Here is a 15,358-nt window from a genome sequence, read left to right on the forward strand (position 1 = left end):
AGGAATAGGGAGACGGGAACTGTGCACAGTGCTCCCGTTGTCAGACGGACCCAGGCATAGGGAGACGGGAACTGTGCACTGTGATCCTGGTGTGGGTCTGACCCAGTGATAGGGACAGGGGAACTGTGCACGGTGCTCCCGTTGTCAGACGGACCCAGGCATAGGGAGACGGGAACTGTGCACTGTGATCTTGGTGTGGGTCTGACCCAGTGATAGGGAGACGGGAACTGTGCACTGTGATCCTGGTGTGGGTCTTACCCAGTGATAGGGACACGGGAACTGTGCACGGTGCTCCCGTTGTCAGACGGACCCAGGCATAGGGAGACGGGAACTGTGCACGGTGCTCCCGGTGTGGGTCTGACCCAGTGATAGGGAGACGGGAACTGTGCACTGTGATCCTGGTGTGGGTCTGACCCAGTGATAGGGAGATGGGAACTGTGCACGGTGCTCCTGGTGTGGGTCTGACCCAATGATAGGGAGACGGGAACTGTGCACGGTGATCCTGGTGTGGGTCTGACCCAGGGACAGGGAGACGGGAACTGTGCATGGTGATCCTGGTATGGGTCTGACCCAGGGACAGGGAGACGGGAACTGTGCACTGTGATCCTGGTGTGGGTCTGACCCAGTGATAGGGAGATGGGAACTGTGCACGGTGCTCCTGGTGTGGGTCTGACCCAGTGATAGGGAGACGGGAACTGTGCACAGTGATCCTGGTGTGGGTCTGACCCAGGGATAGGGAGACAGGAACTGTGCACGGTGCTCCCGGAGTGGGTCTGACCCAGTGATAGGGAGACGGGAACTGTGCACGGTGCTCCCGGTGCGGGTCTGACCCAGGGATAGGGAGATGGGAACTCTGCACGGTGCTCCTGTTGTGGGTCTGACCCAGGGATAGGGAGATGGGAACTGTGCACGGTGCTCCCGGTTTGGGTCTGACCCAGGGATAGGGAGATGGGAACTATGTACGGTGCTCCCGGTGTGGGTCTGACCCAGGGATATGGAGATGGGAACTGTGCACGGTGCTCCCGGTGTGGGTCTGACCCAGGGAGAGGGAGATGGGAACTGTGCACGGTGCTCCCCATGTGGGTCTGACCCAGGGATAGGGAGATGGGAACTGTGCATGGTGCTCCCGGTTTGGGTCTGACCCAGGGATAGGGAGATGGGAACTGTGCATGGTGCTCCTGGTTTGGGTCTGACCCAGGGATAGGGAGATGGGAACTGTGCATGGTGCTCCCGGTGTGGGTCTGACCCGGGGATAGGGAGACGGGAACTGTGCACGGTGCTCCCGGTGTGGGTCTGACCCAGGGATAAGGAGATGGGAACTGTGCATGGTGCTCACGGTGTGGGCCTGACCCAGGGATAAGGAGATGGGAACTGTGTACGGTGATCCCAGTGTGGGCCTGACCCAGGGATAAGGAGATGGGAACTGTGTACGGTGATCCCGGTGTGGGTCTGACCCAAGGATAGGGAGATGGGAACTGTGCACGGTGCTCCCGGTGTGGGTCTGACCCAGGAATAGGGAGACGGGAACTGTGCACAGTGCTCCCGTTGTCAGACGGACCCAGGCATAGGGAGACGGGAACTGTGCACTGTGATCCTGGTGTGGGTCTGACCCAGTGATAGGGACACGGGAACTGTGCACGGTGCTCCCGTTGTCAGACGGACCCAGGCATAGGGAGACGGGAACTGTGCACGGTGCTCCCGGTGTGGGTCTGACCCAGTGATAGGGAGACGGGAACTGTGCACGGTGATCCTGGTGTGGGTCTGACCCAGTGATAGGGAGACGGGAACTGTGCACGGTGATCCTGGTGTGGGTCTGACCCAGGGACAGGGAGACGGGAACTGTGCATGGTGATCCTGGTGTGGGTCTGACCCAGGGACAGGGAGACGGGAACTGTGCACTGTGATCCTGGTGTGGGTCTGACCCAGTGATAGGGAGATGGGAACTGTGCACGGTGCTCCTGGTGTGGGTCTGACCCAGTGATAGGGAGACGGGAACTGTGCACAGTGATCCTGGTGTGGGTCTGACCCAGGGATAGGGAGACGGGAACTGTGCACGGTGCTCCCGGTGTGGGTCTGACCCAGGGATAGGGAGACGGGAACTGTGCACGGTGCTCCCGGTGTGGGTCTGACCCAGGGATAGGGAGATGGGAACTCTGCACGGTGCTCCTGTTGTGGGTCTGACCCAGGGATAGGGAGATGGGAACTGTGCACGGTGCTCCCGGTTTGGGTCTGACCCAGGGATAGGGAGATGGGAACTATGTACGGTGCTCCTGTTGTGGGTCTGACCCAGGGATAGGGAGATGGGAACTGTGCACGGTGCTCCCGGTTTGGGTCTGACCCAGGGATAGGGAGATGGGAACTATGTACGGTGCTCCCGGTGTGGGTCAGACCCAGGGATAGGGAGATGGGAACTGTGCATGGTGCTCCCGGTTTGGGTCTGACCCAGGGATAGGGAGATGGGAACTGTGCATGGTGCTCCCGGTTTGGGTCTGACCCAGGGATAGGGAGATGGGAACTGTGCATGGTGCTCCCGGTGTGGGTCTGACCCAGGGATAAGGAGATGGGAACTGTGCATGGTGCTCACGGTGTGGGCCTGACCCAGGGATAAGGAGATGGGAACTGTGTACGGTGATCCCGGTGTGGGCCTGACCCAGGGATAAGGAGATGGGAACTGTGTACGGTGATCCCGGTGTGGGTCTGACCCAAGGATAGGGAGATGGGAACTGTGCACGGTGCTCCCGGTGTGGGTCTGACCCAGGAATAGGGAGACGGGAACTGTGCACAGTGCTCCCGTTGTCAGACGGACCCAGGCATAGGGAGACGGGAACTGTGCACTGTGATCCTGGTGTGGGTCTGACCCAGTGATAGGGACACGGGAACTGTGCACGGTGCTCCCGTTGTCAGACGGACCCAGGCATAGGGAGACGGGAACTGTGCACGGTGCTCCCGGAGTGGGTCTGACCCAGTGATAGGGAGACGGGAACTGTGCACTGTGATCCTGGTGTGGGTCTGACCCAGTGATAGGGCGATGGGAACTGTGCACGGTGCTCCTGGTGTGGGTCTGACCCAGTGATAGGGAGACGGGAACTGTGCACGGTGCTCCTGGTGTGGGTCTGACACAGGGATAGGGAGATGGGAACTGTGCACGGTGCTCCTGGTGTGGGTCTGACCCAGGGACAGGGAGACGGGAACTGTGCACTGTGATCCTGGTGTGGGTCTGACCCAGTGATAGGGAGATGGGAACTGTGCACGGTGCTCCCGGTGTGGGTCTGACCCAGTGATAGGGAGACGGGAACTGTGCACTGTGATCCTGGTGTGGGTCTGACCCAGTGATAGGGAGATGGGAACTGTGCACAGTGCTCCTGGTGTGGGTCTGACCCAGGGACAGGGAGACGGGAACTGTGCACTGTGATCCTGGTGTGGGTCTGACCCAGGGATAGGGAGACGGGAACTGTGCACGGTGATCCCGGTGTGCGTCTGACCCAGGGACAGGGAGACGGGAACTGTGCACCATGTTCCCAGTGTGGGTCTGACATTGTGATATTCAGACAGTGCAGAGGCAGCTCTCAATCCTTCTGAAGTCTGTTGCAGAACACCCCGCCACCCCATCTTATTGCTAGTCCCAGTTGGCAGTCCGACCACGCGTGGTGAGAGCTGCTCACTCGCTCACCATACTGCCCCTCAGACGGAGGTTACCTGCTGGAAGCTGTGACTCGTATTGCCCTGTCTGTGCTCCATGTGACGTCTGAAGGATGTGGGGCTGTTGCCATTGCTGGTCCAGGCAGAAGGTGTCTCTGGTGGGGGCGTTGCGGACTGTGGGTAAGGCAGAGGGGAGAGTGGATCAGGGGTGTATGTGGTGGAGCAAGCGAATACACATCTGTCCGCAGTTGGTTCCTGCCCCCTCACACCTCCGCACGCACCCCCGACTGCTCTGTGTCAACCTTATGGAGAAAATCCACTGATTGAGGGGAGGGGCGGTGAGGAGGAAGCACTGCACTGAGGGAGGGGCGGTAAGGAGTGGGTGCCGCACTGTGGGAAGGGTGATGAAGAGCGGTAGGGGTGGGGAGGAGGAAGTGTCGCGGGGGAAGGGGCGCTGAGATGGGAGTGCTTCGGCAGAGGCAGTGAGGTGAGTGAACTGTGATCTTAGAGGGCATGGGAGGAGAGAAGGGACAATGAGGATGGAGTGCAGTGAGGGGGCAGCACATGGGAGATGAGAAAACGTGGCGCTGTGAGAACCAATCAGAAAGCTCTGGGCGGATGTCCTTCGAACCGGACCCTCCGGCAACACGGTGCTCCCTCCCTCCTGCCTCACCACCTCTCCCTCCGTCCTTCTTCTGTGTCCCCACCTTACACCTGCCGTTCTCCCTCTCTCCTGCCACCCCCTCACTCTCCTTCCTGGCGAGGTACGCTGTGTATTGCCTCGAGTCTTGAGGGCAGAGGGGACAAAACAGGACAGGAGCACCATGTCTGTGTCTCACTAATTAAACATCCACATAAATTAATCTCTTCTACTTGCACGTGATTCACAGTTCTCCATTCCCTGCACATTCATGCCCACCACATAAGTACTGTCCATCATCAGAGATCCCCACCATCCGGGCCATCCCATCTTCTCACAGCTCCCATCGGGCAGGAGGTACAGAAGCCTGAAGTCCCACATCACCAGGTTCAGGAACAGCTACTTCCCTTCAAACATTCGGTTCCTGAACCAACCGGCACAACCCTGATCACCACCTCAGTACAGAAACACTGTGACCACTCTGCACTACAATGGACTCTTTGTTTTTGTTCTGATGGTGTTTATCTTTGTAAAAATTGTTTGTGATTTATATTTTCCTTGTGAGTGCTGCTAATGTGATGCTGTATGTCTGTGATGCTGCTGGAAGCAAGTTTTCCCGTCAGCCCATGCACACAGGGACTTGTGTATGTGACAGCAAAGCCTTCTGAAACATCCCATTGGGGATTCGACACCCCTCATTATCTTATATACTCCTATCAGGTCTCCCAGTCCAGAGAAAACAACTCAAGTCTGTCCAATGCTCTCATGCCCTCTAATCCAGACAGCATCCTGGTGAACCTCTTCAGCACCCTCTCCAAAGCCCCCACACCCTTCCTGTAATGGGGTGAGCGGAACCACATGCAGCTTTAAACAGAAGGACCAAGCCCCATGTTGAGCAGTGGTTATACCCGGGACACCCCGCGGTTCCTGGACTTCCGAGGAGGCTTCCACGTCTTTTCCTTGGTGATGGTGTTGACGAAGTAGCTTCTTCCTGAGGCTGGGTCCACATAACGCTCCCAGAGGTCCAGAATCTGAACAGGTGGTCCCGAGGGGCTTGGGGGCGCCTTCCCTCCCAGCTTCAGCTCCTGCAGGTTGGTGTAGACTGGGCAGCCAGCACCGGATGCGTCAGCCAATGGCTGCGTTTCCTCAGGGGCTTTGGTGTCCTGGAGAGTCGGGAGGAGGGAGAGAGCAAGGGAGGAAAAGGGGAGGAAGAAAGGAAACAAGGGAGGAGTGGTGGACGGAGAGGGAGGGAGAGTGAAGTGTGGGGATGGAGAGAGTGTGGTGAAAGAAGTGAAGAGGGAGGGGAGGGGAGAGGGAAGAGGGAAGGGAGAGGGAGAGGAAGAAAGACAAAGTTACCACATTTGACTACTGTATTTTGAAATCCATATACATGTTAAGTAATTTCTGCGAGGGTTCCTGGCCGATAGGTTGAGCAACCTGATTACGTATGGACACAGAAGAGTTTGACTGAAATCCCCTGGGGATTCTAGAGGTCAATAGCTTTGCTGCAGGAAGGATGGGCATGGATGTGTGATGGGCAAAAAGCCCTTTGGCCCACAGGGTCCGTGTCAACCATCACCCGCCCACTTCCACCGATCCAAAATCCTCCCTGACACACACACACACACACACACACACACACACACACACACACACACACACACACACACACACACACACACACACACACACACACACACACACACACACACACACACACACACCTCGCACGTTATTGGACATGGGAGGAAAGCAGTACAGCCACAGAAAGCCCACAGGGAAAACATACAAACTCCACACACAGACATCGATCCCGTCGTGCCACTGTGCCAACCCGTACTGATGCCCTTGAGACAGTGGTGGGGTGGTGGGCAGCTGAGAGAGGTGGGGGAGGGAGAGGAAGCAAGGGAGGAGCAGGGCATGGGAACAGCAAAGGAGAGTGGGGTGGGGGAGTGAGAGGGACTGAGGGGGAGGCATAAAGAGAAGTCCTCCTGGCTGACGGTACATCAGTGTCTCCTGGAATAGCTCATTATGTCAACACACACTTGGGTGCTACACCCAATTGCACAAACACTGTATAGAGAACAGTACAGGCCCTTCGGCCCACGATGACTATACTGAGCATGATGCCAGATTAAACTAATCCCTTCTGCCTGTGCATATTGCTCCATTCCCTGCACATTCATGTGTCTGGTATTGGTAACGAGAATTGGTTTATTACTGTCACATATACTCGGCTATAGCTAAACACTTGTCTTTCACACTGTTCATACAGATCAGATCATCACACAGTGCATTGAGGTAGAACAAGGTAAAACAATAACAGAATGCAGAATAAAGTGTCACAGTTACAGAGTAAGTACAGTGCTGGTAAATAATGAATGTTCTGTCTGAACAGCTCTATCATATCTGCCTCCACCTCCACTCTGGCCAGCTGCACAGTCAGACAGCCTCACTCTCTGGGATGAAGAAAAAACTTGCCCTACACATCTCCTTTAAACTTTTTCCCTCTCACTTTTAAATGCACGCCCTCTACCATTTAATATTTTTCTCCTGGGAACAATACTCCCTGTCTACTCTATCTACGCCTCTCATAAACTTATAAACCTCTATCAGATCTCCCCTCAGCTTCCACAAATCCGGGGAAAACCGCCCAAGATTGTCCAACCTCTCATTAAGGCTCATCAAAGTCAAAGTCAAGTTTATTGTTGTGTGCACATAGCATCAGATACAGAATATTCACAATAAACTCAAATTATACAAAGTCAAAGTGGAGTTTATTGTCACCTGCACAAGTACCTGTGTGGACAGGTGCAATGAAAAACTTCCTTGCAGCAACATCACAGGAACAGAGTATCAGATAGAGGAAAAACATTCACAAGGAAACATAAACTAAATGTAAATTATGGGCAGATATGATAGAGGTGTTTTGATAAGACACATAAAATATGCATGTCCTCCAGTATTTGACATTTCAACTCAAGGAAAAAGATTCTGAATGTCTGCTTGAACTATGTGTCTCAATAATTTTATCAACCTCTACCAAAACTCCCACTCAGCATCTGCCAAGTTTGTCCAAACTCTCCTTACAGCTCACACCTTGTACTGTTCTGTATTCTAACGTCCATCCAGACAGATCATGCCATACATACAGTAAGTACGTTGAGATGGTACAAGAGGAAAGCAGAATGCAGAATGAAGTGTCACAAAGTGCAGTGCAGGTGCAAGGGTGATGATAAGATGGATTGTGAGACTGAGTTTTCATCCTTATTGTGCAAGTCGAAAGTGGGATAGAACCTGTCCTTGAGCCTCGTGGTATGAGTTTTTGTATCCTCTGCCTAAGGGTGGAGATGGGGGGTGAAGAAGCAGGGCCCTCTTTCTCTGTTTCTAGGATCACCCTGTGCACCCTCTCCACTACCTCTAGATCCTTTTTTTCTAAATCACGCCCCGTGGAACTGCACTCTTCAGCTTCGTGATCTAACCAAGGTTCAGCTGACCCAAGGTAACTTCCTTTCTTCTCAATTCAAGGAACAAGCCTTCCTGGTTACTTTATATGAACTTTTTTACATCCTCTCCAATGCGTCCTGTGACTCTGCCCCTGCTGTGTTCCGCAAAACCTTTAAAGAGTGAGCAAGCCAAGGAGACTTTCCTCTCTCAGGCCAGTACGCTCAGCTTTGGAATCGGTTTATTATTGTCACATGTACAGTGAAAGTCCTGTCTTACACACTGTTCACACAGATCAGATCATCACACAGTGTATTGAGGTAGAACAAGGTAAAACAATAACAGAATGCAGAATAAAGTGTCACAGTTACAGAGAAAGTACAGAGCAGGCAGACAATATGGTGCAAGATCATAACGAGGTAGACTGTGAGGTCAAGAGTCCAGCTTAGCGTACTAGAACACCATTCAATAGCCTTGTAACAGTGGTACAGAAGCTGTCCTCAAGCCTGGTAGTACATGGTTTCAGGCTTCTGTATTTTCTGAATGATGGTTGGACAATATCCCCTTGCACACTGAACCCCAGAGCCCTGGGATGCTGATCAACAGTCGTGGAGCAATGCTGCACAGAATCAGGCCCTCATCCGTGCCAGCCAAGTTGCTAAATTAAGCCCACGTTTGGCCCAGATTCCCTAAACTTTTCTTGTCCATGTACAAGAGGGCCGGACACCTTTCAAACATTGTAGTTGTACCCAGCGCTACCATTTCCTCGTTCTGTGTGCCCACCACTCCATCCCTCAGGTATGCTTTCCATCTCTCCACTTTCATCATAAACTTTCAGTTCGAGTTCAAGGTTATTGTCATTCTACTGTACACATTAATACCACCAAACAAGTCAATGTTTCTCCAGACCGAGTTGCACAACACAGTACGTATAACTCACACACATAGCACAAAGTAAAATGACCACAAATAAATTATCAAAGAACACGGTGGATTTACAAGACAATTTAAAAAGTAAAGAGTATAACGCTACTGGCACTTCATACGTGGGTGGAGGCAGTGAGTTCAGTAGTCTCATGGTCTGGGGGGGGGGGGGGATAAGCTGTTTCCCATCCTTGTTCTAATGCTAAGGTACCTCCTGTCTGATGGTAGAGGGTCAGAGAGATTGTTGGACAGATGGAGGGTAAGGAACCTCATTCTCCTCAGGAAGTGGAGGAATTGCTGTGCTTTCTTGACCAGAGAGGTGGTGTTGAGCGACCAGGTGAGATCACCCCCAGAAACTTGGGTCTCCTAACCCTCTCCCCAGAGGAGCCGTGTATGTGCAGTGAGGAGTGGTCAGCCTGAACCTTCCTGAAGTCCACAATCATCTCTTTGGTCGTGTCCATGTTGAGACCCAAGTTCTTGTGCTCACACCATTCTACCAGCCGCTATATCTCCTCTCTGTGTGCCATCTTATCATTGTCGTTGATAAGGCCAGCCACTGTTGTGTCATCAGTGAACTTGATGATTCGGCTTGAACTGGATCTAGCGGTACAATCATGTGTCAGCAGTGTGAACAGCAGCGGGCTGAGCACTCGGCCCTGGGGGCGGAGGGCAGTGCTCAGTGTGATGGAGTTAGAGATGTTTTTGCCAACACAGACTGACTGTGGTCTTTCGGTCAAGCAGTCCAGGATCCAGTTACAGAGAGAGGTGTTGAAACACAATGCGGACAGTTTACCCACCAGTGTAGTGTTGGCACGTGGCCTAGTGGATAAGGCATCGGTCTAGTGATCTGAAGGTCACTAGTTCGAGCCTCAGGTTCGAGGTAGCGTGTTGTGTCCTTGAGCAAGGAACTTAACAACACATTGCTCTGCGACGACACGGTGCCAAGCTGCATGGGTCCTAGTGCCCTTCCCTTGGACAACATCGGTGGCGTGGAGAGGGGAAGGCCTGCAGCTTGGGCAACTGCCGGTCTCCCATACAACCCTGCCCAGGCCTGCGCCCTGGAAACTCCAGGCACAGACCCATGGTCTCACGAGACTAACGGATGCCTAAAGAGACCCACCAGCTTCTGAGGGATGATCATATTAAATGCCGAGCTGAAATTGATAAACAGCATCCTGGTGTATAAGGCACCATTTTCTAGGTGGGGTGGGACAGCATAGCGTAGAGGGCAGAGGCTACAGCATCATCAGTGGCCCCTGCCCCGGGAAAAAGACTGTGACTCCTTATAACTCAGGCATTCCAGTCCCAGTGAATCCTTTCTGCCCCCTAGTTTGAGACTCAGAATCAGAATCAGGTTTATTATCACTAACATGCCGCAAAATGTGTTGTCTTGTGGCAGCAGTACTGCACAAGACATTAAAATCAATTACTCTAAGTTACAAAAATAAATGTCCGTTCAGCATTCTGAATGTGGAGGGGAAGAAGCTGTTCCTGAATCGGTGAGTGCGGGTTTCCAGGCTCCTGGGCCTCTGTACCTGCTCCCCGACGCTAGTAAAGAGAAGAGGGCGAATCCCCGGTTGTGAAGGTCTTTACTGATGGATGCTGTCTTCTTGAGGCCCTGCCTCTCAAAGATGCCCTGGATAGTGAGGAGGGTTGTGTCCGTGATGGAGCTGACTGAGTCTGTAGCCCTCTGCCCCTGCCTCTGGGAGAAAGACTGTGACTCCTTACACAGTAACTCAAGCCCTCCAGTCCCAGTGAATCCTTTCTGCCCCCTCTCCAGCCTCATGACAGTTTTTCCATAGCTGGGTGACCAGAACTGCATGATACATAAACAATGCCTCTTCTTCCTCAATAGGCTTAGGAAACTTAGCATGTCCCTGTTAACCCTCACCAATGTTTATCAATTCACCATAGAAAGCATCCCGTCTGGATGCATCACAGCTTGTTATGGCAACCGCTCTGCCCGTAACCACAAGAAACTGCAGAGTGTTGTGGACACAGCTCAGCACATCATGGAAACCAGCCTCCCCTCCACGGACTCTGTTTACACTTCTCACTGCCTCGATAAGGCAGTCAACATTATCAAAAACCCCACCCACCCCGGACAATTCTCTCTTCTCCCTCTCCCGTCGTGCAGAAGATACAAAAGCCTGAAAGCACGTTCCACTAGGCTCAGGGACAGCTTCAATTCTGCCTGAATAGTTCCCTAGTATGACAAGATGGACTCTTGCCCGCACAATCTATCTCGTCGAGCTCCTTGCATCTTATTGTACTGCCTTTTCTCTGCAATTGTAACACTACATTTCTGTACTGAGTTGCTGCTTTTCCCTAGTTCTACCTCAGTGTACTCATGCGATGGATAGCGTTCAGAACAAGGTTTGTCACTGTATCTTCAGTACGTGTGAAAACAATACACCAACTTACCAATTACTCCAAGTGCAGTCTCACCAGTGTCTCGTTCAGGTGTAACACAGTGAGTGAATCTCATTCCACTACGTTGGGAAAAAAGGCTGTGACCATCTACCTTATCTACACCCCGACTGGGTCTCCCCTCCCATCGGGCAGAAGATACAAAAGCTTGAGAGCACACACCACCAGGCTCAAGGACAGTTTCTACCCCGCTACCACTCATACGCTCAAAGAGAAACTCCTGGACTCCCAATCTACTTTGCCAAGGCCCTTACACTTCCCTCGTCTGCCTGCCCTGCCCTTGTCTGTAACCGTAACACTATATGTTAGCAGTTCTGAGCCCCATATCTAAGAAAGAAAGTGCTGGGATTGGAAAGAGTCCAGAGGGGGTTTACAAGAGTGATCCCTAGAATTAGAGTTAACATACAAGGAGCAGTTTGATGTCTGCGCACCTGTACACACCAGAGTCTAGAGGAATGGGGGGGCAGGGTCTCATTGAAACCCATTGAACATTGGAAGGCCTAGACAGAGTGGATGTGGAGAGGATGTTTCCTATAGTGAGGGAGTCTAGGACCAGAGGACACAGATAGAGTGGATGTGGAGAGGATGTTTCCTATAGTGAGGGAGTCTAGGACCAGAGGACACAGATAGAGTGGATGTGGAGAGGATGTTTCCTATAGTGGGGGAGTCTAGGACCAGAGGACACAGATAGAGTGGATGTGGAGAGGATGTTTCCTATAGTGGGGGAGTCTGGGACCAGAGGACACAGATAGAGTGGATGTGGAGAGGATGTTTCCTATAGTGGGGGAGTCTAGGACCAGAGGACACAGATAGAGTGGATGTGGAGAGGATGTTTCCTATAGTGGGGGAGTCTAGGACCAGAGGACACAGATAGAGTGGATGTGGAGAGGATGTTTCCAATAGTGGGGGAGTCTAGGACCAGAGGGCACAGATAGAGTGGATGTGGAGAGGATGTTTCCTATAGTGGGGGAGTCTAGGACCCGAGGACACAGATAGAGTGGATGTGGAGAGGATGTTTCCTATAGTGGGGGAGTCTAGGACCAGAGGACACAGATAGAGTGGATGTGGAGAGGATGTTTCCTATAGTGGGGGAGTCTAGGACCAGAGGACACAGATAGAGTGGATGTGGAGAGGATGTTTCCTATAGTGGGGGAGTCTAGGACCAGAGGACACAGATAGAGTGGATGTGGAGAGGATGTTTCCTATAGTGGGGGAGTCTAGGACCAGAGGACACAGATAGAGTGGATGTGGAGAGGATGTTTCCTATAGTGGGGGAGTCTAGGACCAGAGGACACAGATAGAGTGGATGTGGAGAGGATGTTTCCTATAGTGGGGGAGTCTAGGACCAGAGGACACAGATAGAGTGGATGTGGAGAGGATGTTTCCTATAGTGGGGGAGTCTAGGACCAGAGGACACAGATAGAGTGGATGTGGAGAGGATGTTTCCTATAGTGGGGGAGTCTAGGACCAGAGGACACAGATAGAGTGGATGTGGAGAGGATGTTTTCTATAGTGGGGGAGTCTAGGACCAGAGGACACAGATAGAGTGGATGTAGAGAGGATGTTTCCTATAGTGGGGGAGTCTAGGACCAGAGGACACAGATAGAGTGGATGTGGAGAGGATGTTTCCTATAGTGGGGGAGTCTAGGACCAGAGGACACAGATAGAGTGGATGTGGAGAGGATGTTTCCTATAGTGGGGGAGTCTAGGACCAGAGGACACAGATAGAGTGGATGTGGAGAGGATGTTTTCTATAGTGGGGGAGTCTAGGACCAGAGGACACAGCCTCAGAATACAGGATATCCCTTTAGAAGAGAGATGAGGAGGAATTCCTTTAGCCAGAGTGTGGTGAACCTGTGGAATTCCTTGCCTCAGACGGCTGTGGAGGTCAGGCCATTGGAGCAGGTTTAACTCATTCAGCCCATCAAGTCTACTCCACCATTCCATCATGGCTGATTTATTTTCCCTTTCAACCCCATTCTCCTGCCTGCTCACCATTTGACACCTTGCTAGTCAAGAATTCTATCTACCTCTACTTTAAATATACTGCACCAAAAGCTAAAGAAATTCCTCCACATCTCTGTTCTAAAGGGACATCCTGTATTCTGACTGTAATCTCAACCTCCTACTCCAACCCACCTCCTCCAGCCTCAAAGACACTGAGCCTCACTACCCTGCTAGGAAGAGACTCCCAAAAGACTCAGCACCCTCCAAGAGAAACTGTTTACCCCCCCCAACTCCCTCGTCAAAAACATACCACCCTGTGTTAAAGAAAAAGAGAAGATTCACATTTATTTATCATATGTACATCAAAACAGACAGTGAAATGTGTCATTTGCATTAACAACCAACATAATCCAAGGATGTGCCGGGGGCAGCCTGCAAATATCACCATGTTTCCTGTGCCCACGACTTAGCAACTCTAACCTGTATGTTTTTGGAATGTGGGAGGAAACTGGAACACCCACACAGTCATGGGGAGGACGTACAAATTCCTTATGGATAGAGGCGGGAATTGAACCCCAATAACTGGTACTGTAAAGCATTATACTAACTGTGAAGCTACCATGCTTTGTGCCTCTGGATCACCCCCTCCAACATCCATCTGAATGACATTTGAGGATCTGAGGTGTTCCAGTTCCAATCCCCCTTGCTCTCCATAAACCCTGGGGGATAAAAGCCCACCTTGTCCAACCACTCCTCGTGAGACAAGCCACCCATTCCAGGGCTGGCTGCAGTAAACCTTCTCCAAACTGCTCCCAATGCATCAATGTCCTTCACTCAACAAGGAGACCGACACTGTCCACACCACCCGTGAGGTAACGTTGCAGCTCTATAAAACTCTGGTTAGACCACACTTGGAATATTGTGTTCAGTTCTGGTTGCCTCATTATAGGAAGATATAGAAGCTTTAGAGAGGGTGCAGAGGAGATTTATCAGGATGTTGCCTGGATTAGAGAGCATGTCTTATGAAAATAGGTTGAGCGAGCTTTTCTCCTTGGAGCGATGGAGGATGAGAGGTGACATGATAAAGGTGCATAAGATAATGAGCGGCATAGATAGAATGGACAGCCAGGGCAGCAGTGGCCAATATTTAAGTAAATTGGAGGAAAATATAGGGGGATGTCAGAGATTAGCTTTTTTTTACACAGGTACATAGAACATCCTGCAAGGGTGCTGGAAGAGACAGATGCATTAGAGACATTTAAGAAACTCTCAGATAGGTAAACACAAAATATTCTGTATTTGCTGGAAATCTAGAGCAACACACACAATATGCTGGAGGAACTCAGCAGGTCAGGCAGCATCTATGAAACTGAATAAACAGTCAATGTTTCGAGCTGAGACTCTTCTTCAGGACTGGAAAGGGAGGGGGAAGCTGACAATAAAAAGGTGGGAGTGGGGGGAGGGGAAGGAGGTCAAGCTAGAAGGTAATAGGTAAAGCCAGGTGAGTGGAGAAGAAGGAATCTGGTAGGAGAGAAGAGTAGACCATGGAAGGAGGGGCACCAGGGGGAGGTGATAGGCAGGGAGGAGAAGAGGTAAGAGACCAGAGTGGGGAATAGAAGAAGAGGGAAGGCGGAGGGAAAAATACAAGGAGGAGAAATCGATGTTCATGCCATCAGGTTGGAGGCTGCCTAGATGGAATATAAGGTGTTGTTCCTCCATCCTGAGAGTGGCCTCATCGTGGCAAAAGAGGAGGCCGTGGACTGACATAGAATGGGGATAGGAATTAAAATGTTTGGCCACTGAGAAATTCCACTTTTGGCAGATGGAGTGGGGGTGCTTGACAAAGTGGTCCCCCAATTTACATTGGGTCTCACCAATGTAGAGGAGGCCGCATTGGGAGCACTGGATACAACAGACAACACCAATAGATTCACAGATGCCTCACCTGGAAGGACTGTTTGGCGCCCTGAATGGAGGTGAGGGAGGAGGGGAATGGAGAGGTGTAGTATTTCTGACCCTTGCAGGCATAAGTGCTGGGCGGGAGATTAGTGGGGAGGGACAACTGGACAGGGGAATCATCGAAGGTAAAGATGGGTTTGGTGGTAGGACGTGGAGGCTGATGGGTTGGTAGGTGAGCACAAAAGGAACTCTATCACTGTTAAGAAGGTGGAAAGATGGGGTGAGTGTGAATGTCTGGGAAGTGGAGGAGGTGCGGGTGAGGGCAGTGCCAATGGTGGAGGAAGGGAAACCCTGTTCTTTGAAGAAGGAGGACCTCTCTGATGTTGTGGAAAGGAAAGTCTCATCCTAAATACAGATGCAGTGGAGACGAAGAAG

At 51.8% G+C, this 15,358-nt stretch overlaps 1 protein-coding gene across 2 annotated transcripts in view; it reads right to left on the reverse strand.

Moving 5' to 3' along the window:
- arhgap9 (Rho GTPase activating protein 9) overlaps positions 1 to 15,358 on the reverse strand; it is a 174,169-nt gene that overhangs the window by 143,333 nt on the left and 15,478 nt on the right. For both annotated transcript variants that reach the window (XM_073071236.1, XM_073071237.1), the window contains 2 exons: positions 5,188 to 5,442; positions 3,697 to 3,813 (listed from right to left, as the gene is read on the reverse strand). In XM_073071236.1, coding sequence (XP_072927337.1) covers positions 3,697 to 3,813; positions 5,188 to 5,442 — 372 coding nt within the window. The remainder of the gene's footprint in view (positions 1 to 3,696; positions 3,814 to 5,187; positions 5,443 to 15,358) is intronic.

Source organism: Hemitrygon akajei, chromosome 18 (genome assembly GCF_048418815.1).
Source record: "Hemitrygon akajei chromosome 18, sHemAka1.3, whole genome shotgun sequence".
In the NCBI taxonomy this organism is placed as follows: domain Eukaryota; kingdom Metazoa; phylum Chordata; class Chondrichthyes; order Myliobatiformes; family Dasyatidae; genus Hemitrygon; species Hemitrygon akajei.